Raw genomic sequence first — 27,542 nt, forward strand, 5'->3', positions numbered from 1 at the left:
AAAAATAGCTTTTCTGAGCACCCCTTGTCCCTCTCCCATCATTCTCTAGCTTAATTTCCCTTACCTTTAGAAAGGATTGGTCATTTTATTTACAAGGAAATCACTCGTGTGTGGAGGTACCTCTCTTTCCTTCTGTTATGGGTCTTTAGCTGCCTGCAGAGACTGTGCCGGTCTACAGGGCAGCTAAAGTTACAGGGGATGAATCCCCCGCTTTGTGTTGGAAATGATGGCACAGATACAAAAAGGCAGTTCTAATGCAAGCTGACGCTCTTTTGGCCAGTTCTCTCATTTTTCTCTGGTTCTCTGAATAAAAGGAAATCAGAGCTGGTCCCCTGCTCTTCCAAATTATAAGTGAGAAACTGGGGGAAGTCCAGTGAAATGTGTTGCAACTAAGAGCGCTCTTTAGAGGAAGTTTCTTGAGGATGAAAGTAGTGGCTGGAGAAAAAGATGTTCAACCTGTTTAGTACACTTGACGTAACTTCTGCAAGAATACATCCTCTCTTTTGAAGCATGCTTCCCATTTAAGAAGTGCAGAGCAATCACAACTCCCAGATTAGAAACTGTGCGTTAATTATAGCTTTAATCCCCAGTGAGTGAAGATTTTTAGGCTATGGTGGTCCTTTGTATTTTATCCAAATTGACTCACAATGCCTTTGTGCCTCGCTGTCGGTGTCGAAGAATAAAGAGGGCAGCCCAGAAGAGTTTGATTTGATGTTACTTGGAATTTCATTCTTGAATGTAATTCATTAAGTGAGTAAAACTAGTTTTTAAGTGTTTTGGGGTTTTTTAATATCAATTAACAATTGCTTATTTTTAGTTGTTGAAAGCTGAAGAAATGTGTGGCATGTATACTTTGAATGTAATGTACAAAATGTTTTTTATTGGTGGGGAAAACACTGTTGGAATAATAAACTTCCTTTCTACAAAGGACAAAATTAATTGGTTTTCTTACAGAAGGCTGTGGCCTGGTTCAAGTAATCCAGGATAGGCTGTATCCTTTCTAGCTGGCCTATTCTTGGTTACTTGCACTGGGAGGCAACCACAACTGTGTCAACCAGAAAGACGAGGCTCAAGGACGCATGTTATTCTCTGCCCACTGTTAAGAAGATGCACCCAGCCCGTGGAACAGGAGATTATGGGAGCTCGAGTTGTCACGGGCAGATTTCTTGGTCATTAGTTGAAGATTTCATTATTGTAAAGCTGACTTTGAAAGGCAATTCTTTGTCCTGTTTAACTGATGAAAACTGAGCTGGGTTTCTCTTTTAGTTTACAAATGCTGAGTCGTTTTGGGTTAAGACTGCTTTGAGGTATAGACAATGTATGTGGAAATACCGAAAGCTTGAAAACAATTAAAGATAATTACGTTCTGCCATTAGCAGCTGTAAGTACAGAATCCTGTAAAAACATGCCTAGTGCCCGATTTGTGCCTTAACATTTTAAGAGTAAGGTTCATTTTAAATTTAAAAAAAAAAAAGACTGTATTCCTCTATAGTCTTACTGTGATAAGGAAGAAATTAGTGAACATGCAACACAGAGAAACTGGAGGGTTGTTGGGTTTTTTTAATGCCCTGAAAACAGTATATAAATCTCAGAAAAATGCCAGGAGCCAGTTAGTCTAGAAACTTAAACTGAAGACATCAGGCAATGGAGGAAAAAGCCAAGCCACAAATAACCATGCGGCATTGAGATGCAAGTCCAGCCGCTAACAAAGTAAAGGGGGAAAAAATTCCAAATGAGGAGGAAGAGGAGAAAAGAGCTGCAGTGTCAGCTGAAGAAAGCTTTTTATGTGAAGTAAACCAAAGAGATCTTGTAGCCCAGGATACCAGTGTGCTTGCAGTTGCTTCCAGGATCCAAGTAGGACTTGTCAAAAAAACTTCAAGGGGAATAACCATCCAGAGTATTAATACATGTTGTTCTGCAAAAAAAAAAATAAATCCAGTGTTGGTTAAAAAAAAAAAAAAGTGAAGGAGTTGTGGCTTTTTAGAGGAGGAGAGAATTACGGGAAAAATTCGGCGAGACCTCATCCTAAGAGATTGCGTTTGTTATTAATAAGGCATTTAAAATGAGGAGTGAATCTGTTGGCCAGGGCGCAATAGGTAAGGTTTAAGGCAGAACAGCAAGAAAAGCTCAAGTAAGGGAGGTTTAGAGTACTCTGGGATGGACCAGGAGGCCTGAACTGCAGAAGGGAGACAATGCAGTTTAAAAATGCTGTGTACTTCCAGCTAATACTGACCAGTTGCAGTATTAGGAGACCTGCAGATTGCTAAAAAAGCGCACACTGCAAATACCTGTGTTTATAAGCCCACTCCTGCCCGTGAGCCTGTGGTTAAGGAGCTCCTGGTCTGTAGCTACTGGGTTGATTTACTATATACTCTCTTTATGGAGGAGGTGGGTTGTGTTGCAAGCAGCAAAGTTCATATCCTTGGCTTGGAGTTTGTAATTACATTCCAAGTGGAAATACTTCACCGACACAGGCACAGATAGGGATGGAGAGCAAAGAGGAGGCTTCTTGCACTGCAGCTGAGAACACTGGGTTTTAAAAGGAAAATACTAAATGCCAGCACCTATTATCCAAGAATGACTTTAAGACTCTGGGGTGTCCCTTTTGTGCCCTCAAAAATAGGTTAAGGAGTAACTTGCGTCTGATTATTACTGGCAAATGGGATAGTCTCTTTCTGGGTACCCAACCGCAGAGGAACTGCAACTGTCTTTCTACCTGTGTCTTTAAAAATTGAAGATGTAATTTGGAAAGGAAATTAGTAGTAGTAGTAGAACAGCTCTGTGTAGTAAGATTTAAGTGAAAAATCAATGGCATTGTTACAGGAGAGGAAATTTCTTGGTTTGTGCCTAGTGAAATACAGGAAACTTTGCTGTAGTTACCTGGAAAGAGAGCAGTGTTGAAGTACATCTGTTAACTGTCTTTAATTTATAAAATGTCTCATTTATTTAATTGATTGGTTAAGTGCTGCTGTGGTTGTGCAAAAAAAAATTAAAAATAAATCTGGGTTATAAATTGGTAATCTGTATGAAGTTTGAATGTATTGCTTGAATTTTAGGGGCCAGAAAGAGTTTAGTTAAACTTCATAGAAATAACTTAAAGCAGATCAAATCTTATGCTATGAGCTATATGCTACATAGAGTGGGAAAGTAATTAACGTTTCTGCTTTAGTCATTAAGGTACAGCTCCATCATATATGCTTTTAATAAAACTTTGCTTTCAGATTTAGGTTTTTCATTTCAAGTCCCTGTTACACAATTTTTTCTTCTTTAGCTAAAGGCTTTAATTGTTACACTTCAAGCTGGCGTTTCCATGTTTTTCTACTTCAGGCTTTTTCTCTAAGTGCCTTATGGTTTTTACCTCTTTCTTAAAATGAATCTAGTAAAATACATACAATTAATCAGTTCTACATATCAAAGGAAGAAATTCCTGAAATTGCATCAGTCTTGCAATTTTTCCTGAATTCAGCTATATGCCAGACTGCTCTGCTTGGAATTTCCAGTATTAAGGATTATTTGCCAAACGAAGATGATGAAATGGTGCCAGTGTTTTCTCTCAAACTTTTAATCTAAGTGCAAACAAGATAGATAAATATTTTTCAAGCAGACTCCTCTCTTCAGCTTCCCAGTATATTGTAAACTACTTGTAAGCTTTCTGGGCAGCAGTTATCTTATCTTGGTATTTTCTGTGAATGCAAATCACCTTCCTTGCTCTGAAAAGGGAGGCGAGGAGGCTCTAATATCTGTTAATCAGGTTGTTGACAGTCGGCAGCCACGCTGCGCCTGTATGGTCCTCAGTTGCTGAAACCAAGCTGCTCACGAGGGGAGAGATCCTGGGTATTTAACGTCTTTATGGCACGGTCACAGTAGAAGACCTCATAGACTTTGCTGCTGCATTTTGAAAGCAGCATTTGCTAGACATTTTGCATGGTGCTGTGAAGATTTTTTTGGTGAAAGCTCTCTGCAGAGCCGGATGACTGATAACTATCCTGTGAGATATGGTACTTAGCGCCTGGAATTTAAAAAATGAAAGAATTAGCCACAGGAAGAAAACAGTTCCCTATTGTGCAATTCCTGTCATCGTAGAGGTTTCGTCAGATTTATTCCTTCTGTAAAGCTCTTCAGGGCTGAAGACACCAGCACCAAAATCGTTTCGGGTGAGAGATCTGAATCCTCGCTTCTCGAGAAGCCCTGCCGTCTCTCCTTGCCTTTAATGAGATTTTTCAAGAAGCATCACTCCAGATGATGCACAGTATTTGCAGTCACATAACCAGCATGGGTCTTGGCAGCCCGTGCATTCAAATTTCTCATTATTGGATGTCTACTTTTATCTTGTATACTTTTTTTTTCTTGCAGCATTTCATTTGAACTGCTTCCATGTTAACTTTTGCTTCTTTAAGTGTTAGGATTACAGGAGTGGTTTGTGTTTGTGGTTTTTTTTTTTTTCCCCCCTTTCCTTTTACCTTAAACACCTTTTGACCTAAATAGTCATTATCATTCCAGGTTTATGTATTGAAACGACCACATGTGGATGAGTTTCTTCAGAGGATGGGAGAGCTCTTTGAATGTGTACTCTTCACAGCCAGTCTAGCCAAGGTTTGTTCTTCTCTTCATCTCAGTAGCCCTTATGGTGCTGGTCAATGGACTTTTGGTTGGGTTTTCTATGAATAATTATTTCCACAGTTGGTACTATCTTAATTTTTCCCCTTCTTTTCTGCTTCTTTGTCTGACAGTGTGTACTTTGTCTGCTAGTGTGTGGGTAAGTGTTTCCATGGTAACACCATCACATATGGGCTTGTCTCATAATGTAGCCTCCATGCATTGCTCATAATGCCAATATGAAAGGCTTACAAGTTACCATGGTTATAGTGAGAAATTAGAACAAATAGCGTGCGAGTAAAGCAGTATATTAAAGCTGGGCATGAAATAAAATACACTGTATTTAACACTATCTGCGTGATCAGCCAGTGATTCAGAAACTTGCTGCATCTGAAAATTGGGAACACGTTTTTGTTCTGTCAAGGTGCAGTTACAATCTGGAGTTAGAAAATTAGACGTTTTGTAAAGCTTGAAACATCAACAGGAATATTTTGTGCCCTGTGGTTTCCAGTAGCAGTAGTACCTCGTAGGTAGTTTTGTGGTAGACATTACTGTAGTAGACATCTTAAATTCTTCACTTCCTTCAATGTATTGTATTTGTGGTGTCTTGTTTGTAAAATTGTATTTATTTCTAAGTAATACTCGAGTAAGCTTTTACTCCAACCCAGTATAGAGATGGTGGAAGGGGACAGGACCCTGTTTGATCTGCTCTAGTGCCTTCTTGTCAGAGATTCTTCCCTGCGCTCTGTTTACCATGCTCTGTTCAGTCACGTTGCGACAATCCTAAATAATGGAACGATTTCATATTGCAGTTAGAGGTCTAGCAGTTTTCATAGTCTAAAGATGATTGGTTTCAACATCAATTTTGTTTCTCAGTTTAAAATACAGGAAAATGATAACTCCTATCCTGCAAAAATGAGTTCTACCTACGGTTTTCAAGTACACGGTTATTTCATGTTCTGGTTTATTAGGATGCTTTTTCTTGGACAGTTTACATCAATTGTTAGATTCTAAGCTGTGCCTGATTTGAAGTATCATCTTATATATAAAGTGAAAATTTTCCAGTATTGTACGTGGGTATTTTTCCTAATAACATCTTTGTCTGATCTTTATGGCCCAGTTATGCAATTTGGTAATCTTAAGATTCTTACTGACCCAGTTGCTCCAAGGGCATCATTTGAAAAAGCCACATTGAGCTCACGTGCCTTCATTGCAGTTTGTCTTCAGAGACACGTGGAAATGAATCGGTTGTGGGAATGGCTTCATATAGATTTTCTGTTAGCATTGGCTGGTTTTGTGGTAATGTTAGGTGAGATCTCGGGATCCATCGATTTCTAGATTATTCCTAGGGTAACTATAAGTTGACCCTGAGAATAAAACCTAATCGATAAATCAAGGAAAACCTTAAGAGCGCATGTTAGCCTTCCACAGAAAGATAACCGTCCTACTTCTGCGTTCTCTCTCTATTAATCACTTCAGGTTTGCAGGCATGTAAGTTAATTAACAAGGAGCAGGGAAGAAAATGAAAAAAAAACCACGGCGTTTTGTCTGAAATGATTTTGTGTCCCTTCTTTGTATGGTTCTGTGAATTAGCCTTACCTGGGCATTGCTAACTTCATGTTTCTAACTTCTGTTTTTAAGTATGCAGACCCAGTAGCTGACTTACTGGATCGCTGGGGTGTGTTCAGGGCAAGGCTCTTTAGAGAATCCTGTGTTTTCCACCGAGGAAACTACGTGAAGGATCTGAGTCGACTGGGACGTGAGCTGAGTAAAGTTATTATAGTAGATAATTCTCCTGCATCTTACATCTTCCATCCTGAAAATGCAGTAAGTATTCTTAGGATTTGAAGTACTCATGTGTAACTTTTATCTTTCTGGTCCTTGCCCAGACTTTCTGATTCAGAAAATAACCTTTCAGAACACTAACTTGTATTAGTTTCTGTGTTTTCTTAGGCTGCAGGTAGGTTCTGGTATTCACTGCCAAATGGTGAAGGACGAGGGTGGGCTGATCTTGACAGTGTGTCGTAGTCATGACTGTTCATCCGCTTTCCATTTTATCTTCTGGCATGAAGTCCATCAGTTTTGAGAAACACCAAGCAGTGTAGAACCTGAATAACTAACCTAGCTCTAAAAAGCAAAGCTGCCCTCGAGCATAGTTTTTGTTCTTCAGATAGAACAGTTTACTTGAACTGCTTTTGGTAATCATCTTTTTTCATTGCGTGCACGAAAACACTTTATTAAATAGACAAGATAATTAATGCTTTACTGGTTACTGTCTGAGTTCTGTATTTGTGGCTAAGGGGAAGACAAAAATCAAGATCCTGTTGTGTCGTTATGCTTCTCCTTTAAGTATTTTTGTGATAACTCACTTCATAATTAGAAGCATTAGCCAACAAGTTCATCAAGCTTTAGGAGTAAGGATACAAGGCAGGCAACAGTACTTCAAGGGAGGATAATTAAGAGCAATGCACATTTTCACTGTGTGTTTCGTGTCAGCCTCAGGAGCTATGATGGAATGGTCTGGCACTTGCTCCATCCATTGCTGCAATCAGTACAGATGCTCACATCTGTTTTGTAGTTGCCAGGATAGCAAGCTGGAACTCCCCTTAGATCTACTGACTTTTAAACAGCGAGGCTGTGCAATGTTTTCTTTGGTATTTTTAGGCTGCCTTTTTTGTGAACTGCTAAAATTAATGTAGGAAATTTTTATCAGGAACACTGTTTTGCATGGTCCTGGCTCTCTGACATAGCTTTTTGCCTTTTTTTTTTTTTTTTCAAACGTGAACTATTTATCTTGCAGCAGTGAGCTTTTAAATTCAGATCTTAGTACTTTGATGCTCTAAGTGACTGGGTGAAAACATTTTTCTGGTTGGTGCCACACATGGTTTAAATTTGCTATTTATAGTAACCAGGAGCTGTAGCTCTAATTTATGTTCACGATTAAAATTAAAAACTCGATCCAGATCGTCATGTGGTATCTTGGAATTCAGTGCCAAGAAAATAATAAGCTGTAGAAATTTGGGAGATGAAATTAAGGACCTCAGCAGAGTGGTTTAATCATGTATAGAAAAGTGCTGCTAGCTAGCCGATATTCGAGTCTCTACAGAAACCAGAGCTTGTAACAAGATCCGAGATAGTCTTTGAAAGACCTCAGTATACTTCCATAGTGAAGCTACACAGAACTTCTTCCCCAAATCCAGCCCACGTATTGAAGAAGTGTTGTTATATGCATTATTTTCTGAACCTGCTCTCAAGGTCTTATATTTTAGTTGGAGAACCGTTCTGTACTCGCTGTTTAAGTATTTCCTCTGCAACCCCATGCCAGAAGGGGTTGTTGCTGCATGCCTCTGTTTAGTGACTCATACTCTAGAGGAAGGAAAAAAAAGACTTGCCCGTAGATAAAGTGTCAGTATAGCTTCATAACCTGTGTCTTCCTTCGAGTCTGTTCTGAATATCAAGGGGGCAGAGCTAATTGAGCTGTCCAGTGTTGGGTCATGCAGGTTACTTGGACATGTGGGAGAAGGTCAGCTGCATGTCAGCTGTTCTGCAGTTGGATTTGGAAGGTCAACCGTTTCGTAGTTGGGTTTGGGGTTGGTGTTGCATGCTAGAAGATGTGGACTTGAATGCTAATGACTAGCAATTTGCCTTACTGTGATGGCAATGAGTATTGCAGGACGTCTAGCTAGGCAAGACTCACATGTTCTTCACATCATGAAGTCATCCTGATGTTTGTTACTTGCTTTGTTTCAGGTGCCTGTGCAGTCCTGGTTTGATGACATGACAGACACAGAGCTGCTAGATCTTATTCCTTTCTTTGAAGGACTAAGCAAAGAGGAAGAAGTTTACAGTATGCTTCATAAACTCTGCAACAGGTAGCCCTTAACTTTGACTGACTTCTGCTACTAGATTGCAGTTGCTAGAGGCTGTCTCCATCTTTTTCAGCTCTTTCAAATGTAAGCTTTGGGGAGGTCACCCCTGTCAGAAGTGCTACTCTTGATCTTCCTGTTACATTGGACACGAAGGACAATCATGAGTGATGCTATTAAGCCTTCAGAAGCCTGACTCCTAAGGTCATGTGTTCAGACTACTTTTTTAAAGGAAAAAAAAAAAAAAAAGAAGCTATTTTAAATGGGACTCTTTTAATGAATTTCATAAATGGACATCTTTTACTGGATCAGCTTTTCTTAAAACATGCCAAAAAAGAAGCTTGTATTTCAGCAGTTGAATTTCTCTCCCTTTCTTCCCCTCCCACTATGCAGACAATTTTACCCCCCTGCTTAGAGCAGTTGACCTGACTCTGAATTTTTTCTTACAGAATGAAGTGCCTTTTTGAATGTTATTTTAAGATAAAAATTCATTTTTGTATAAGACGTATTTCCAGACATCTTTTAGTCTTGTATTGTCTAAATGCTTTAAAAGGAAAAAGGAAAAATTTTATAGAGCACTGTAATATATAACAAAGGAAAAAGTTGAAACAAAGATGCTGGGTTCCTGTCTCCACAATGACATTAAGTTTTTATTACATTTTGTCATGCTCAGAAGGTTTAAGCGTTTGTGGGAGGGGTGATTTGGGTTAAATTACATGGTTATTTCACTGATACGATTTTGGGCACAGTTTTGAACATATCTGCAGTTGTTTGAGTATTAGGGAATGATGGAATGGAGAAAATAAGGTGGCTAACAGATCTAAAGCACCTTTTACTCTAGACAGATGAAGTTCTATTGTCTCTGCTTACGCACAACTGCCATGCCTCTCGTTTTTTGGAAAACCATTATCTTGGGAGAATGAGGAGGAGATCTATTTATTAGTTTAAGATTCTTTTCTTGAAAAAACCCGTCTGGGTAAGCTGGATCTGTATTGAGCTGTTTGGAGTACTTTTTTCTTTTAATTGCTGCTACTGTATACTCACCAAATGGAGTTGACCATCGGCTGTTATACTGTTTTTGCCACTGTGCCTGTGCTATGAAACATTTTCTGTAAGCTGCAAACTTGGGCAATAAATAAAATGCAGGCTTCATAACCCACCCCTATGTATTAATCCTACAGTATCTGGTATACCAGAGAGCTCATTTAAAGGTGACCTGTAAAGGGGTTTTTTAAATATAATTTGTGGGGGTTTTTTTTTAATTGAGATGGAGCTCTCTCCTTTCTTTGGTATATAAAAATGCAAAAAGTATTTTCCCCACATCTTGGATTTGTATTTCTTCTTCCCCCAGGTGCAAGGGACAGATTGGGAGCTTTATTGAGCCTTGCTAGAAGGACAGAAATTACTAGCCTAAACTAAAATTGGTCCTCTGGCTTCGAAGTTGAGTAAGTCTCATCTTTGAATCTGAGAACCTGCTTAGCACCTTCCGTAGTGTCATAAGTACCCTTTCAAAAGAATAACTTCTAATTTTTTTAAGCCTTTGAAGAACAAGGCGTATCTTTATTTTTATTTTTTTTTCCCCTTTCCAGTGTCACCTTTGAATTACTATCGGCACCAGAAGTCTACAAACATAAAAGTTACAGCTGTGTTTGGCTGTCATCAGAGAAGACTAAATGGAGTAGTTGGTGCTTCTAGCCTAGTGCTAAATTCTGAAGAGTAGATCTCCTTTGCCTTTTCTATTTTTTTTCCAAAGTCTTGATGACTTGGAAAAATTTTTGTGTGATGGACTTGGATTATCATCCTTGTCTAAAACATTGGTGAAGCAGCTTAACAAATTCACTCATAGAAGGGCAGGCCAGCCTACGCAGGCGGTGAGTGGATTGTCGTAGGTGCAGTGTCAAACGGTAAGACGACTTGCCCCCTTGCAGTGCAGCTGTGTTCCAGCTGCTCGCCGTGTCCGGCAGCGAGGGATGTTCCAGGCAGTCCCGTGACGCTCATGAGTCTGTACGGCATCACCGTTACGTTTTCTTACCAGTTGGCATTACCTTAGTACTGTATAATTGTGTGCCACAACAAAAGACAAAACTGTCAAGTTAAAAAAAACAACCAAACAACCTATGTTGTTTTAAAAAATGGAGGGAAAAAAAAAAAAAAAGGACGTATGGATTCTGGTTAGTCCATTAACGTTTACTTTCAGTTTAAGATTGTTTAATTTTGTATTTGACTTCAGAGTAATGAAACTGTAAGCTGCCAAAAAGTTGTTCTCTGAGCAGTATTTTCAACTGTGTCCGTAGCTCCTCGGCTTCAAACACAGTTTGCAGGGAAGTATTCAGGTTGTAGTTAGTTGTGCAGGTATGATAGGAACGGCTGAAAAAATTCAAAGACTTTCTCGCTAGCATTAGACCAAACAATCTTCCAGTCAGACAATAAGTAACCCCATGGAGACATTGACATTACCCCTGAACGGTTGTGACCTGTTGTACGTGAGACAAACCGTGTCATTAGTTTGCATTTATGAAAGCAGTGATTTCATGAACCAGTTGCCTTAAGTCTGTGAATGAATGTTGATTATTAAAGTGTCTTGTATTGTTCTAAAATCCACATGTAATGGACAACTGAACTTCTGCACCAGCTTCTAGAACGGTTCTGACAGTGTTTTCTGTACAACCATAATTGTTCTGTAGTGTTTATTTTAGCTCTTGAAATCCACAAATTTTAAAAAAAACACACCTTATTTTAACTTAGTCCAGCATTAAAACTTGTGACAATACAAAGGGGGAAAACTTAGCAGCAGTTTTGATCTCTGCTGGTATCTTAAGGGTATTTTCTATAACTTCTGATGAATTTTTTTTTTTTTTTTTAACTCATTCCCATTGAAATAAAACTTGGAGCGCTCTGCAGTCAGGTTTGGACTTCCCTGGGTATTCAAATTGGGCCAAAGGGATGAAACTGTCGTAGTTGTTTATTTTGACACTATCATCGTACTTGAAATTTCAAGTGTTACGTTTGCGTGAATATTTAGACGCTATATAGAGTTTCTAGATTTTAACAAAGCAATATAGTTCTGTCCATAAAGCCAGATAAATGAGTGGAATGTTTGTAAAATTCACAATACGGGTATTTGATTGTATTTTAAATACAAGATTTTTTAAAAATAAAATAGGAAAAAATACTTATTTCTTAAATCTCTTGCATATTTTGAAGTGCACGCAGGTCACCAGGGCTGTTACAAACCCTGGTTTCCGATTCTATTTCTGGATATTGTAGAAGTATTAAAAAGTATTTTCCAGTCGGTCATTCTGTTCAGCTAAAGAAACGCTGCCTGGCCTGAAGTTCTGTTGTCCTTTTTATGTCGGGTTAAAAAAGGTTTTTTGCCTGTATAGGTATTTTTAAATTAAGCTGTAAGGCAGAATGCCTTAGACTCTTGAAATTCAGCTGAAGTGTTACCATTAAATTGCCATTTGTAAACCAGGGCTGTGCGCAGGATACTCGTTGACCACCAGGAAGCGGGGCAGGTTTCGAACGGAAGATGGTAGCAAATGTACAATATTGCCGTGTTCATTTAGGGAGCTTTGGAAGAGTAATTTGTCTGTTTGTTTCGCCCTTTAATCTTTTTTTTAAGCAGCAAAGTTATACATGGAAGAAACTCAACACCTGAAGAGATTTGGTTATCAGTGTATGCAATCACTTTATCACAGCATGATTTTGATTAGACTGGTTGGGGACAATAAAGTATCTAAATGACACTGGTGTGTACTGATGTTGCAGCTTTTGAAATTTCAGTGTAAAAAAAAAAAAAGAAAAACATCTGTAGCTATATAATTTACAAACACATAATCCGATGTTTTCCAGGTTCATTTTTTAAACTAATAAACCACAGTACCGCACAGCCCTATTTGTAAAACAAAATCAAGTTTGTGCCTCTGATTTCCAAGGTGCTGTGATGTGTTATGCCTTTGTGGGTGAGGAGGGCAGGCGAGACTTGGCGTGGGGCAATTGCTTACAAATCTCTGGGCTAACTATGCAAAACCAGCTGTCAGTTTTCTGTTCCACGTTATATTGTAAAAATCCAGCTGACTTTTTCTTTCTTGTTAAAGATCTATTGGAAACTTCTTAACAGAGGAGTAAGCAATGGAAATGTTTCTTTCTTTTTTTCCTTTTTTTTTTTCCTAATAATGGAGCTGTTTACACTTTAATGCAATGAACAATCCAGCGATACTTGAGAAACACTACAGATGCCATATGAGTGTTTTCAGGAGAGAGGAGTGTTGTCAATCAGGTATTGAATGGTTTCTTTACTGTCACAAATAAAAAATTTTAACAATATAGTTACTTGTGCATGTAATACTTCTCTGGGAAAAAGCATTTCTGCACTTCTTCAGTAATAGCCCCTGCCCTAATTTGAGAGGGACTTTATTCCTGCTAATGCACATCCGTGTTAGATAGTGAAGTCGCCCATCTCTGTTCCATTCTGCTCCCCCTCTCCTCTTTTTGAGTCATGTATAGGACTCCTCTTTGACTGCCCTGGCACCTGCTTGTGCAAACAGAGCTGATGAACTACTGGTGAACTCTGCAAAATAAATTGGTGGTGACTCTGGCAGATGTTCCAGTTATTTAGATCTCTCGGATGAGATCATACAATAATTTGTTCAAGTCTCAAAGCTGTGTGACTTCTTTTGAAGGGCTTACTTCAGCTACTTGAATAGCTGTTCTTAACATCACTGCCGTATCCAAATGAATATCTGAATAAAACACTTTATTTGGTTGGAAAGTCTATTTTGGGACTTTTTATCTGACACAGTAAGACTTAGGCAGAGCCTTCCTTTCTAGGAAAAGGCAGATATTATTAATGCTTTATGAGCAGAAAACCTGAGGCCTGTTAGAATAAGCAGCTGACTCAAGATAGCACATCAGTTGCAACTAAAAATATTTTTTTAATTATTCCTAAGATCAGTTGGAATGACCTAGACTGCCTTTGTTTCGTACTGGTGGGTTGGGTTTTATGATTATTGTTGTTTAGGGTAGTTTGGGGTTTTTTGTAGTTTTATCAATCTGCTTAGCTACTACTTAGGATAAAGATGCCTTTATTTCACTCAGTAAAACAAACATTTCAAAATTCGTAAAACAGCTCATTTATAGCGGTGAGAAAGGTACTGTTGTTCTACGTTAACTGAAATTAAGCGTTTGCAAAATTGAATACACCATAGTCCATAAATGCACTTCTATGCGTCTGCCTTCCAATATTATTTTTTCTTTCCCTTTTTATTGTGTTCTGACTCAGAAGGAAAGCCAACCGCTCTGAAATTCCCTGCAAGATGGGATAGGGCTCTTCCAGGTGGACTGCAGCTCCAGGGGATCCTGCAGTCTCCAGCAGTTTTCCTGGCAAGCGACCTTCGCTGTCCAGACTTCCTACCAACCCAGCTACGCTGGCAGGAGACCAGGCAAAGTTCTCCTGGACTCTGCTGTTGGTTCTGCAGGAGCTACTGGAAAAATAAATGGTCTTTGGGTGATATATTGGTTTTGACAGGTTGGCGAACTCAAACTTGAGCAGCTTCCAGGCGTGTTTTGTTTAGAGCCTTCTCCAGTGCTGTTTCGAAGGGAGCTGTGCTGAGGAGCAGGTTGTCCCGTAATTGCCTGATGCCAAATGCAAAATCAGCATTTCGGGAAGCACAGGGCACTCGCCAGCATCTCGGAGTGAGCAGAGATCGATTCGACTCAGTAAAGTCGGTCTGCATCCGCAGCTGCACACCTTCCCAAACAGCGGTTTAAAAAGGGTGGGTTGGGTCATCGCTTAAATCAGCAGCAAACTGGATTTTTGAGGTGATGGCTGTGTCAGCTCAGCTGTGACCCCCGGACCGTGGTGGACCCTGTGCCGCAATCGTACCTCCCACCGCTCTTCTCCGCGCGACTGGCGGCGTTTAATTGTGCAACTGTCTTTTAATTTAGTGGTGTGGACGCATTTGAGCCGGGGTGTAAATTGCAGGAAAATGCTGGACAAAGAAGCAAAACGCAGCTGGCCCCCGTCAGCTGTAGCAGTCATCTCGGGCTGGACTCCAGCTGGGACAAGGCTGTTGCTACTTGGAGGCGAAGAGAGGAGTCACCTTTGAGCCAGAAACATGTCACCCGCCTTGAGAACCACCGGTCTTCCTGATAATGAGGGTTGATGGTGTTGTTCGTACAAACATGGTGACCACCACATGTGAATTCCCAGCGTTTCAATAAATGTTGCGCTCGAAGAGCCTGAGGGTTGTTGGAGGAGTTACTGGCTTGTTTTCTTTGTCAGGTTTTAATGAGCTTTTGTGATGAAACCCAAATTTCTTTACAGTGTAACTTTGTGATTTTTTTTTTTTTTTTCATGCTTTGATTCAGTTTGACAATAAACTGTGTTATTTTTTTCATCCTCTTCATGTCTGGTAATGCATAGAGTTGAGATCCGCCTTCTCCCTCCACACGCCCTTCTCCTTGAGGAAAATATTGGGGGGAAAAGCAAAAACTTTATAGAATCAGGCCAGAAAGTTCTCTTTGTTCCATTCCTGTCCAAACTTCTTAGACTTGCTGGGTTTTCGTAACGATTAGAGCCTTGACTGTGAAGCATCAGGGGCTTCTTCCTCTAGCGGCGTATTTGGCGGGTGGGTTCAGTTCCTGTTCTTTTTTTGTTAACCTGCTGAGATTTGAATTAAAACAATCTTGTTGCTTCCAAAGCCCCTGAAGCCTGTACGTAAGCTGGAGGTGAGGAAGGAGCAAGGACATGGTTCTGGGAGGGGATAAGGTGCTGGGAGAAAACAGATGATGCAGACTGGTGAGGTTGCCCGTACAACCCTGGTTTAGTTTCTGCGTGCAGCATCCCTCGTTTTGCGTTCCAGGGCATGCCATGAAGCAGAAGGTTGGTTCCTCACCTGGCTGCCCCAGGTTGGCACAGGTGAGGGATGGCCTGCGTGCCCTTCAGGAGGCAGGTCACTGCGTTTTCTTCCAGCCTACAGTGGCATCTGTCTCTGTAGCGCTTGGAAGTGCCTCTTGTGAGTACACCCATCAGTGGTGATTGTGAGCAAGTGGCCTGATACTGGTCTTGGGTTAACCAGTGGTGACCAGTCTACAGTCAAACAACATTTATGCTCTAAGCAAACTGGAGGGAACTGGGAGAGCGGCCTTTTACTGGAGTTGAATCAGTTCTAGGTGACCATGTGAAGCTGCTGTTCATCTGGCACATGTCTCTTGAGTTAGGTCTTCAGATAGTAACATGTAAGTATCACGCTGAAGAAGTTTGGTGTCAATTAAGTGTGTGCTAGCAGATTAACCCACAGAAATATGAAAGTCTGCCATATTTTTATGTGTTTTTAATAGGAAAATAATTTTATAAAGGTTCTTATAATTTTTTTCTAATCTCTACCTAATGACCTGGTTACTGCATGCTGTAGCGTGACAGGTTGAGAACCATAGAAATTTATGCGTGTTTTTAAGCACTTGAAATTTTGGGGCATAATATCTGGTGTCTTGGGCCGTTTTGCTCCTTCATGACCAAATGTGTTTGTGAGAAGAAGAGAGGAAGGTTTTTGTCAAGACCTGAGCCCATTTCTGGCTTAGCGGGGCCACGTGCTGTGTAAGAGTAGACTAAGACTGGGCACGTGCAGGTCCTGCCCTTGGCTCTGCGTCATAGAATGGTTTGGGTTGGAAGGACTTCAAAGATCATCTCTGCATCATGGGGATATGTACCTCTGTGACCTTTAATCTTCCTTTTAATGTTTAAATAGTGAGTGGAGCCTTGATCTCATCTGCATCCTCTGTAGCACACCTTAGTAATTCAAATAAGGTGGGTTCATATGAATAATAGTTCACTGGCCTGGTGTGAGCCCTGCTGAAGAGATCTTGAGAGAATAACTGGATGGATGTGAGCAAACATCTGGGATTGGTGATAGTTGTGGTTGGAAAACGGTTGGACTATTGCATGGGGAGAAGAGGATGAGCAGGCAGATGGGACGGGAGCTGGGGGAGGTCCAGGGTGACATTGTAGCGCTGGAGTGCGGTGGGACAAGCTGTGGCATGGTCTGGCGGTGGGTGTTCCTGGCTTTTATACATCCGTGATCCAAGTTTTAGGAAACTGAAGAGGGTTTTAAAGGCTTGGGCCATGCAGGGCTTGGTCACACCACGAGGTGGTGCAGCTGTGCAGCGTTGGCTTTTAAAGGCGCCGTAAAGGAAATGGAAAAGGCATCCTCTCCAGTAAAAACATCGCCACAACTTTGGTATCTAATCTCCTGCCAGGGTTGCACCTCCACAGGTCCATGGATAACGTATTCCTTCAGTTAAAAATCTCTCTTGGTATTTCAGAGGCAATTTCTTCGTTTGCCCAACGAACACTGAGTGTCCTTTGCAATAGGAACGGGTGTCTCCACAACCAAACACAAGGCAAGTAAGTATTCATGATCGTTTTGGTTACCAATTAGTTTTTGTTTCCATAGAATCATACTATCAATGCCTGAAAAAATAGAAAAATCAGTATTTCTCAAATAGTCGACTTGTTACACCTTCTCTAGTGGGGCAAACCTTTCTTTCCTCCAAAAGCTTTGCTGCTAACCTTTTTCTTTTTTTTTTCCTTCCTTTTTTCCTTTTTTCCTTTTTTCCTGTTTTCCTTTTTTCTTTTTTCCTTTTTTTCCTTTTTTTCCTTTTTTTTCCTTTTTTTCCTTTTTTTTCCTTTTTTCCTTTTTTCCTTTTTTCCATTTTTTCCTTTTTTTCCTTTTTTCCTTTTTTTCCTTTTTTTCCTCTTTTTCCTCTTTTTCCTCTTTTTCCTCTTTTTCCTCTTTTTCCTCTTTTTCCTCTTTTTCCTCTTTTTCCTCTTTTTCCTCTTTTTCCTCTTTTTCCTCTTTTTCCTCTTTTTCCTCTTTTTCCTCTTTTTCCTCTTTTTCCTCTTTTTCCTCTTTTTCCTCTTTTTCCTCTTTTTCCTCTTTTTCCTCTTTTTCCTATTTTTCCTCTTTTTCCTCTTTTTCCTCTTTTTCCTCTTTTTCCTCTTTTTTCCATTTTTTCCTTTTTTCCCTTTTTTCCTTTTTTCTTTTTTTCTTTTTTCCTTTTTTTCTTTTTTTTTTCTTTTTTTTTATTTTCTTCTTTTTTCTTTTCTTTTTTTTTAATGCAACATCATTCTAAATTGTTTGGGATTTGGCTGAAGTACAGCACAAGAGCTATGGACAAATGTTAAGTCTCCAGGAGGTGGGGGGGGAAGAAAAGAACCCGGTGCCAATCTGGCAGGTGTGTAACAAGGCACCACTCCCTGCGCCTCTTCCGCTTCCCTGCTGGCACCGGTGCGCTGAGCCGTACGCGGTGCCCGCGGCGCGGCCAAGACCAGAGCCAGAGCGCGGGGGCGAGGGGAGGGTTTGAGCCTGGGCCAGGAAGGTCTCATCTGCTGGGGAGGGGACTACGCTCACAGGGCTGCGTCTCCCCATTGGTTGGTGCATCGTCTGGTTTCACAGGCCCAATGCTCTTGTTTTCGGCGAGGAGGTGGTTTTGCAGCCCCTAAGCCTCCCTCGCAGCCCATAGCCCTGCTTTTCTGCTCCTGTTGTGTTTTCAGTTGTGTGCCCCTTCCCACCGGGAAGAAACTTCCCTGTGAGGAAAGTCTGAAGGAGTTGGGTCTCCTCTGCCTGGAGAAGAGGAGGTTCCAGATGGACCTCATCACAACATTCCAGTTCTTAAAAGATAGCTACAAAGAGTACAGAGGTTCTTCTTACAAGAACTCATGGAGAAGGCAAGGGGCAGTGGGAACAAGTTGCACCAGGAGAGGTTTTACCTTGACACGAGAGAGAAATTTTTTACAGTAAGAACAGTCAATATCACAGGAACAACCTCCCCAGAGACGTCCTGGAGGCCTCATCACTGGAGGTTTTCAAGATGCGATTGGACGGTGCCTAGGCTCCTCTTCCCATAAAAGCTTGGAACAGATTATCTTTCAAGGTCCCTTCCAACCTGGGCTGTTCTATGATTCCCACGTCTTCTTCCACCTCCTGGCTCGCTGTCCCTAGGAATGGGGTGGCCTGCCCTGATGGAGGAGAGCTCTGCAGCTCCAGCAGCCGATGAGGATTCATCTGACCAGGGAGGCTGTCTTGAAAAGTAAAATCCCAGGATAGGATCTATGCCTGAATTCTTGGCTTTTCAAAGCGACAGCTTTGTCCATCACGGGCAGCCTCCAGCAGCACGAGGCCCTGGAGGTGCTGGAGGTACGGGGACATTACTGCAAGTAATACCTGCTTGTCTGTTAGCAAAACAAAGATGTTCTCTGCGCTCCAAAAATCAGATTATCTGCGAATACATATGCCCCGTGAGACGCAGCGTGAAGGTGCAGCTGGATTAACATAACCCAGCCAATTCGGGGCGTTTAAATTAAAAGGAGAAAAATGCCTTGAGAGGCATCTCCCAACCTTTACAGCGAATGCCGTGTGCCAGGGAGAACGTCAGACTCCAGTTAATGACTTAATGTTAAACGTGGCTTTGATCTCTCCAAGACCCTGTTTCTCCTCGAAACGTTTCGGTTGCTCGGATGCTGTTGGGGCTCAGGTGCTTCTCATCTTCACTCCAATGGAATATCTGAGTTCCCATCATCTGAGGGGTAAAAAAAAAAATCCACAAATGGTATGTTTTCTTATATCTTCTGTTAAATGCTGCAGCCTCGTCTCGTTTGATTCCGTATCACCCTGGTTCTCCTGAAAATCCGTGCTTTGGGAGCTGGGGATAAATGCTTTTCATCTGCCTGTGGTGAGTCAGCTGCAGCAGCAAAGGGAACCAGCCTTGCTCGCTGCTTTACATTTTCTAAACTTCAACTTAACAGAAAACCAAGTTCTTCTTTTAACTTCCAAACCGGGTTGTCAGCTCTGATGCTTTCTTGCCGTGTTTTTTAAAGTAATAAATTTGATGTGCTTTCTGACAGGCTCCAGCCTGCACAGGCACTGGTTTTGTATGCTTTCACCCACTTTTAGGGATCTCACCACCAAAATGGGCATCAGCTCCATCCTGGAGACAGAAGTGTTGAAGCAGAGTGACCAATTAGTCATAATAGCGGGTTCCCTTCCCCTAATATCTTGTTCAGTTTTCGAGCAGATACCCCCCAAGAACTATTGCGTGATGTTAGTGAAGCAGAAATTGGGTCGTTATGAACCGCTGTAATTAGAGAATGGCAGCTCATCCTCCAGCGAGATGAGCCGTTTGAGAACTGCACGGAAGCGCTCCAGCACATGGAGCGGTTCAGGATCTGATGAAACTTAACTCAGAGGGAAGAGGAATGCGTGTTAGCTGCTGAGACAGTTGGTGGGGTGAGAAATCAAAGTGCTTTACAGGTGTCTCTGCCTTCAGAGCAGAAAAAAAAGCAGTCGCCGATTCATATTCCCCAGCAACCCTGTAAGAAACGTGGTGTTAGAAGGAGGAGCACGGCGTTGAGGGGCAACATACCCATTTTACAGATGGGAAGTGGACGTGTAGGAAGGAGGAGGAGAGGCTGTCCCAGATGGGGTAGGTGACCTATGGCAGAGCTTGAGCTTTGGCTCTGGGTCCTCTGTGTCCCATCCCATGGTTCACAATGTTGTTCCCTCCTGGATCTTGTGAGCCCACATGGCCCCCACCAGATACTCACAGCTGCACGGGCTCTTGGTGACAAAATACTGTCAGTCTTTACTGGACTGAGGCTTGGATTATTTATTGGATGAGACTTTGAGCAACCTGGTCTAGTGGAGGGTGTCCCTGCCCACAGCAGGGGGGTTGGAACTAGATGATCTTTGAGGTCCCTTCCAACCCTAACCATTCTATGATTCTATGTTTGATTAACAGGTCCATATAGGCTTCCTTCCACTAGACACCTTCCACTAGACCAGGTTGCTCAAAGCCTCATCCAACCTGGCCTTGAACACCTCCAGGGATGGGGCAGCCACAACTCATGTGGGCAACCTGTTCCAGTGCCTCACCACCCTCATTGTAAAAAATTTCTTCCTTATATCCAATCTAAATCTCCCCTCTTTCAGTTTAAAGTCATTGCCCTTTGTCTTATCGCTACACACACTTGTCAAAAGTCCCTCTCCGGCTTTCTTGTAGCCCCTTTAGTTACTGGAAAGCTGCTAGAAGGTCACCCTGGAGCCTGGCTGATGGTATCCTGCCATCAGCTTTGATTTGGATCTAAGTCTAGTCACTCAGACTGTGCTCACATAACGGCCAAGTGCCAGAACAACTTGGGTTCGCTGATGGAAAGAAACTCTTTGCATCCTGGTATAAAACCACAAACCATCTCCTGTCTCTGCTTCCCCACAGGTATCGACTCCAGACGCAGCACATCACCTCCAGGTCACCCATCCATGAGGCTTTATAAACCTCCCGTCTCTTGCCTCCTGGTAGGGGCTTGCCCTTGATGATTATTTTCAGCAGAAGCTGGCAATGTCAAACAGCAGCACAACATCTGGAGTAAACCCAGGTCACAGTTGAGCCTCGGCTGTAGCTTATGAAATCATCTTTGATGCAGTGTGGTAGTTAAGGTGAAGCTCACCCTAGGAAAGCATCTCTCCTGCAAGAGGAGAGGACTGACAAGTGTGCGGTGAGCTCTGGCAGGTCGTTTCGGTGGAGAGGGGGATGCGTGTTTGCTCCCAGAGACTTCCAGCTGCAGTCTGGGGCATCGGAGGTTTTGCTTTAGGAGAAGAGATCCCGCCTGCCATGGCACTGCTGGGAAACCCTGGTTTCCAGGAAAGGTGTGGTGTGGAGCAGGATCTTCTGTGCTGGGTCCTCCCACCGCTGTACTCCATGCTCTGGAGAGCTGGTTCTTCCGTAACGACAACAATTAGAGTGAAAGTGCTCTGAATTGCTTTTTAAAATGCCAATCTTTTATCAAAACAAACCGCAAAGTTCTCGATTCCTACAAACTTTCTGCTCACCTCTCCTGCTTTATGGCCAGCTGTAGAGCAATGAAAAACTGTCAAATTTCTGCACAGCATTTTCAAAGTCCAAAACAGTTCTGTGATTATTATTTCCTGTTTTTTCCTTAAATGAGCAGCAACTCTCACCTAATTATTTTTATCTGCTAATGACCTTGAGAGCTGGCCTGAGGGCTGTTGTAAAGGATCTGCACTACTGTAGTGAAAGAAACACAGGTATGGGAAGACAAAGGCTGCTGCAGTACCAGAGCCCTGTTTGGCCTCTGAACATTCCATTTCAAGTTGATTACTGAAGGAAAAGAAGTGGAGAGAGATGCTGGTTTCTGAATGGTCCCAATCCAAGCCCACACGTTGTGTGAAGGCATGGTCCTGTTTTCCTCAGTGTCTGTTTGGAGCTCATCCTGATGCTCTATTGAAAAACACACAGGGCCAAGTAGGGGAGAGAGCAACTTTATCAGGCTAAGGTAGGTGGGAGGATGGGAAGCTCAAGTTCTCGGGTACTGGAGCTGCCTTCAGAGGCAGCGACTTCAAAGCACTTTGACAAAACGCGAGCTGTCTGAGTTGGAAAGCATGCAAGGTCAGGAAAAATAGCGTCAGATGCTTTTTGCTGGGGAAAACAGGTGGGAGAAGTCTCCCTCATTGCAGGTCAGCCCAAGTCGTTGGGTGGCAATGGCCAAGAAGCTGTATTCTCTTGAGGGTGGCGTTTTCCCTGCAGTTACCTGTTCCAGGTGATGTTTGTCTCCATTAGTTGCCCGTTCAGAGGTTTGTAACGTGCCTTTGTTCAGCCTTCAGCTCCCCCAGGCTGATCCAAAGCACGTCGCTTGCAGGAAATTTGAGCAAAAATTGCTTTAGTCATGCCCAAAGCCCCATGGAATGAACTAAACCCTCCTGTCTCAAAATCATCTACTTAAGCTCAGTGGGCTTGGTAGGACTTTCTAAAGATCATCTCTTAATGCAGTTTCCCTCAGGGAGAACCTTTTCCCGCATGGTTTTGGTTACTGCCTTGAGTGAATGGAATTATCGTGCCAGAGGAAGAGAAGAGAGAGGAACTGTTTTAAACACTGCTGATATTTTAGGGAAGCTCCATGCGAAATTACGTTGCTGCCAGCGGGGCTGTGGATACAGTCACATTTGACTGATGGTCTCCCAGCCAAACCAGGGAAACTGTGCAGGTGATGGGTCTCTGAAGCCATGGAGAAACGATCTGCAGTTCAAACACCGTGAGCAGTAGAGGTAAGTTTTCCTGGTGATGATTAAAATCAGAGATGTGAGCAGGGAGATCTCCCTGCATAATAAATCCAAGCAAATCAAATATAAAGTCATAGAATGGTTTGGATTGGAAGGGACCTCAAAGATCATCTAGTTCCCACCGCCCTGCCATAGGCAGGGTCACCTTCCACTAGACCAGGTTGCTCAAAGCCTCACCCAACCTGGCCTTGAACACCTCCAGGGATGGGGCATCTGCAACTTCTCTGGGCAACATGTTCCACTGCCTCACCACCCTCACAGTCAGGAATTTCTTCCATAGGTCTAATCTAAATCTCCCCTCTTTCAGTTTAAAGCCATTACCCCTTGTCCTATCACTACACACCCTTGTCAAAAGTCCCTCTCCAGCTTTCTTGTAGCCCCTTTAGGTACTGGAAGGCTGCTGGAAGGTCTCCTCAGAGCCTTCTTGTCTCCAGGCTGAACAGCCCCAACTCTCTCAGCCTGACTTAGGAGAGGTGCTCCAGCCCTCAGATCATCTTTGTGGCCCTCATCTGGACCTGCTCCAACAGGTCCATGTCCTCCTTCTGTTGGGGACTCCAGAGCTGAATGCAGTACTGCAGGTGGGGTCTCATGAGAGCAGAGTAGAGGGGCAGAATCACTCCCCTCGTCCTGCTGGCCACACTTACATAAACAAGAGGCCAGAAGACTGCATTGTAGGGAGCAACACTGAAGAAAGAGAGCGGGGAGATGCACTGGATAACAAGGTCTGGATCACTTATGCCATCCTTCTGGAGGAAAAACAACCACAAGTTTAAAAAACCAAACCACTGCCAAGAAAAAAAAAAAAAGTCTAATTCGAGGAATATATTCAAAAGGAGAGTTATGTAAAATCTGGGAAATAATTGCTGCTGTTCTACTGGATGCCAGAGAGACTTTGACCAGAGCCATGGTCAGTGCCACTGTGCTATAGGGCAGAAAGTATAGATAAAGTGGGCTGGCAGAGCCACAGAGCGGAGAGTAGGGAAAGCATCGCCTGTAGGAAAGCAGCACGCAGAGGGGTTGTTTGAGAGGAGAGAGAAAGTCATTTGTCAGGATAAACACCTGGTTTTCAGCAGGATGTCAGATTTGTGTCATGTCTAGAAGGTGTCTTCATTTTCAACAAAATAAAACAGATTTCAGCAATGCATTAGGACGGCCATGCAGCTATGTCTTAGCTATGAGGGCACTGTGCAGTTAGACCAGATAATCATTGTAGGTTCCTTCCAACTGAAATATCCTATTCTATTCCATTCCACACCACTCCATTCCACGCCACTCCATTCCATTCTGAATGCTGAGGCAGGATACCTGGAGAAGCTGTGAACCCCCTTCAGTGGAGATACTGAACACCAAATCCAACCACCGAACTCTGGCAGTGTACGAGTCTGCAGACTCCAAACGTGGCCAGCCACGAGCTGCGTGGCCTCTTCAGGATCCTTCCCACTTCATATTTCCCTGGTGGGAGTGGGGACACCTCTCATGTAGGCAGACAGAGCATGCAGCCCACCACCAGCACCATGCTGCAGGTGATGCTTCCTTCCCTTGACCACCCCAGCATCTCTGGGAGCCCGAGGCGCCGTGCATTTCCATAGGTACGCATCTGCAGCTGGGGTTTTCTGGCATCAATGTGTCTAGACTTGTCTTCAAAAGCAAATGTTGGGAAAGGTCCCAGCAGCCAGGCAGGATGCTTATCTACTGCTGCTCTGCTTTCAGGGAGCGTGAGGTGTGAAACACCCCAGCGAAGCAGTGTCAGAGGCATCTTTGGGAAGCGTTATCCTGCTGGGAAGGCTGGTTTAGGAGAGGAGATAGGGAATGTAAGGAAATAGTTTCAAGCCTGCGTCATTGGAGATTTGCAGTGTTTTGGAGTTTGGCTGAAATGGCTGAGAGCTGGGGTGTGGGGTTACATTGAATAATTGCCACTTTCTGGGTAAAGTGGAAAACATTCCTGAGAAATCTCTTAATTTGTCAGTCGTTCATGCACAAAAACCAGCCGTGGACCACGCACTTCCTATATGCAGAGTGTGGTCCTTGTAAAACGGCAGGTCCTTTGCTCCTCGGGCAGGTTATTGGGGCGGCAATCCCGGTGCTGCATGCAGCCTCCCGCCCAGGAAGCACAGACCCTGCAGCTGCCACGGCCGATGGAGATGTGCAAACACACACATCGCTTGCTGCTCTCCCTCGGCTTCACTCCCAACGCCTGAAACTTGGAAACCAGTCCATCCTGTTCAAGTCCCCTCCCGCAACCAGTTCCTGGCCTTCAGCGTGTCTTAGAGATGGGCTTTTCCCTTGTGGGACTGGAAAATGATTCATCCACCAGCCCAGGAATGCAACCCTGGAGGCATTGTTTGTGGTCACGATCTTCTGGAGCTGGATTTCTGCATGGAAAGAATGTGGTCTGGAAAAGTCCTCCTCAGTAAATCTTTGAGCAAAGACGAGTTGAGTCCTCATCTCATCCAGACCCTCACTGGGGAGAGAAAACATCCGAAAACTGAAGGCGGATGCAGGAGATCTGCCCTGAGGACCAGGGCTCCCTGCTCGGGGTGCCCTGCCCTTTCCACCTCCTGGGGCAGGTAAGCCTCAGTATCATCCTCCTCATCCTCCTCCCTGTTCGCAAAGGGAGCAATGCTTCTGACTCCAGATGAGGCAAAACCTGTGCAAACATGGCAAGAAAGCCCATGTGTGACTGCACGTCGATGCAATCACATGTGCAGCAATGTCCCTGGCATCTCAGGATCGTCTGTCCCCAAGCAGTTTTGGTAAGAAGTGGAATTGCTCATTGCATTGTGCGGGTGCCTACGGATAGAGCCGCTGTCCATTCACGCTGTTGGATAATATGTTTAATCTAAATAAACCAAGCCCTGGGCGTAGCTCTGTGACTTCTGATGCTTTCACTTCATGCCCAAAACTGCTAAGATAATATTGCCCTTTTCAAGACGGGCTCTTTACGTGGGCTGCTGTTCAGAAAAGCCAGAAAGCATAGGAAGGAGAAATGCCAAACTGGCCAAAATCTGGTGGGAAGCGGCCCAAGGATGCCCCAAGCACGACCTCTCACTGGTATTACAAAGAGTCCTGTCCCACACGGAAGTAATGCAGGTTTCTTGTTTAGTGTTCAAACATGGTAAGCAGAACTGCCCCGGAAAGGTTCTCAGCACACATGTGCTCCTCACCGGTGTCATTGCTCTGACCTGTTTAACGGTGGGCAGTGTTGGTGTTCGCATGGATTAACCACCAAAAGGCTCTTGGGAGGAACTGGGTGTATCGGCCTCAGGGCGAGGTTTTTCCTGAAAAGAAGAGAGTTTCAGGGAGCACCACTGTTCCTTGCCAGCCTGTCACGCAGAGCTTGATGGCGACTGGGGGACGTCATTGCTTGTTGGCACCCAAGCTTGTCGCCAGCTTTTTAGGTCTAAGTGCCACACAGTAGTGATGTATGGCCCAGTGGGTAGTGCAGGGGATACAAGAGACCTGAGTTTCAGCTCTGGCTTTGACTTTCTGAAAATCATTTCTAATAAGGCAACTTAACTCTTTCGACTGTGATGTTACCTAAAAAGTGGCTGCATGAATTCTTCAGTCATCAAAACATCTGTGATAACAAAAAACAAGTTGGTTCCCTCAAATAGCCCTTTGTCTTCCAATCTCAGAGAAGATCTATGGGTCCTAGTTAACCCAACTCACTCCAGCCCACCCCACATGTGATGTCCTACGTGTGATTGTTGGGCTGGTCTACGAGAAGTAGGTGGAGATGACATGCAGGCCATTGGCCACATGGGGAAGTGCGTACAGCACCCAGCAACGTGCCTGATCTTCGTTCATCAGCTGAACCGAGGCCGTGATGAGCATCGGTGCCCTTCTCGTGCTTGCAGCAGTGGAATTGGAGCTCCTTCCAGCAGCGTGACGTGCAGAGGTAATGGACCAAACACGCACGTCAGGCATAGACGGTGCTCCTGCACCTGCTGGGGACCATGAAAAACAGGGAGGGGCAACATTTAGCAGGATGACAATTTCTCAGCCTTTAGGGTGATTGATTTTTCTTGCTCCTTCCTGGTTGGCACAGGCAGGGCTGCATTCCTGCAGACAATAGCTCGGCGCTGGGCTGGCCCCAGCCCTGGCTACCTGCTGTACCCCGAGTCCTGTAGGAACGATTTTGGCTCTGCCTGCAGGTCCTGGAGCTCAGTAACTTCTGTGATTTGTCCTCACAACCCTTCACCTCCTGAGGTTTGAAATTCGTTAGTTCTCTTTAGCAGGTGCGAATGGTAAACTCAGCTGCCAGACTACCTGTCCAGGGGAAATTATAACTCTGTTTCAGGGAGAGACTTGGGGAACAAACACAAAGCCCAGATCTTCTCCCAGGACACAGTTCCCATCTGACACGGTACGTGGACATCCCCCTCACTCTCCATGTCTGGGCACCACAGACTGGCATCCACTGTGACACTGACTTCATGGGGGAGGCTGATGTGTGGTGGCAGCCGGGCAGGGCTGCAGGATTTCATCCCCACCCCAGCCCTTAGCAGAGAGTGACTTTGTGTAGTCACACGTGCAGCCAGGTCTCTGTAACGAGACGGGTTAAACATTAAGTTTGCAATGGAGGTGGGCACTCAGATATGGTCACCAACACAAGCGACCAGGATTCCCACAGTCGTGAAAACTGCTGCTCAGCTTGGATGCTAAAAATAAATAGTCGGAGTGAGAGCTCCAGCAGCCTTCGCCACTAGAGCCAGCGTGTCCTGCAACTGCACCTTTCAGCATCCAGTGATCCTGACTCTCATTAAAACCATTGGGACCAGTTGGTTTCACCAGGTGCTAGAGGACCAGCCTTGCACCCTACAGGAAAGAAACCTGAGTCACATCTCCTGCAGGGTGGGGGTGAGCTGTTGGGGACCTGAGTTGACTCTGTAGCTCTTGCACAGACTTCCTGCGTAATCTTGTCCAGAAAAGCATAAATAACCTCCGT

The 27,542-nt window shown here is 43.6% G+C and overlaps 1 protein-coding gene across 4 annotated transcripts in view; it reads left to right on the forward strand.

Annotated features, from left to right (window-relative positions):
- The window catches only part of CTDSPL (CTD small phosphatase like), an 82,007-nt gene extending 72,508 nt beyond the window's left edge, over window positions 1–9,499 (forward strand). For all 4 annotated transcript variants that reach the window (XM_009977514.2, XM_009977515.2, XM_009977516.2 and 1 more), the window contains 3 exons: window positions 4,501–4,593; window positions 6,238–6,423; window positions 8,347–9,499. In XM_009977514.2, coding sequence (XP_009975816.1) covers window positions 4,501–4,593; window positions 6,238–6,423; window positions 8,347–8,472 — 405 coding nt within the window. In that variant the 3' untranslated portion in view covers window positions 8,473–9,499. The remainder of the gene's footprint in view (window positions 1–4,500; window positions 4,594–6,237; window positions 6,424–8,346) is intronic.
- The last annotated feature ends 18,043 nt before the right edge of the window (window positions 9,500–27,542 follow it).

This window comes from Tauraco erythrolophus, chromosome 7 (genome assembly GCF_009769465.1).
Source record: "Tauraco erythrolophus isolate bTauEry1 chromosome 7, bTauEry1.pri, whole genome shotgun sequence".
Lineage (NCBI taxonomy): Eukaryota > Metazoa > Chordata > Aves > Musophagiformes > Musophagidae > Tauraco > Tauraco erythrolophus.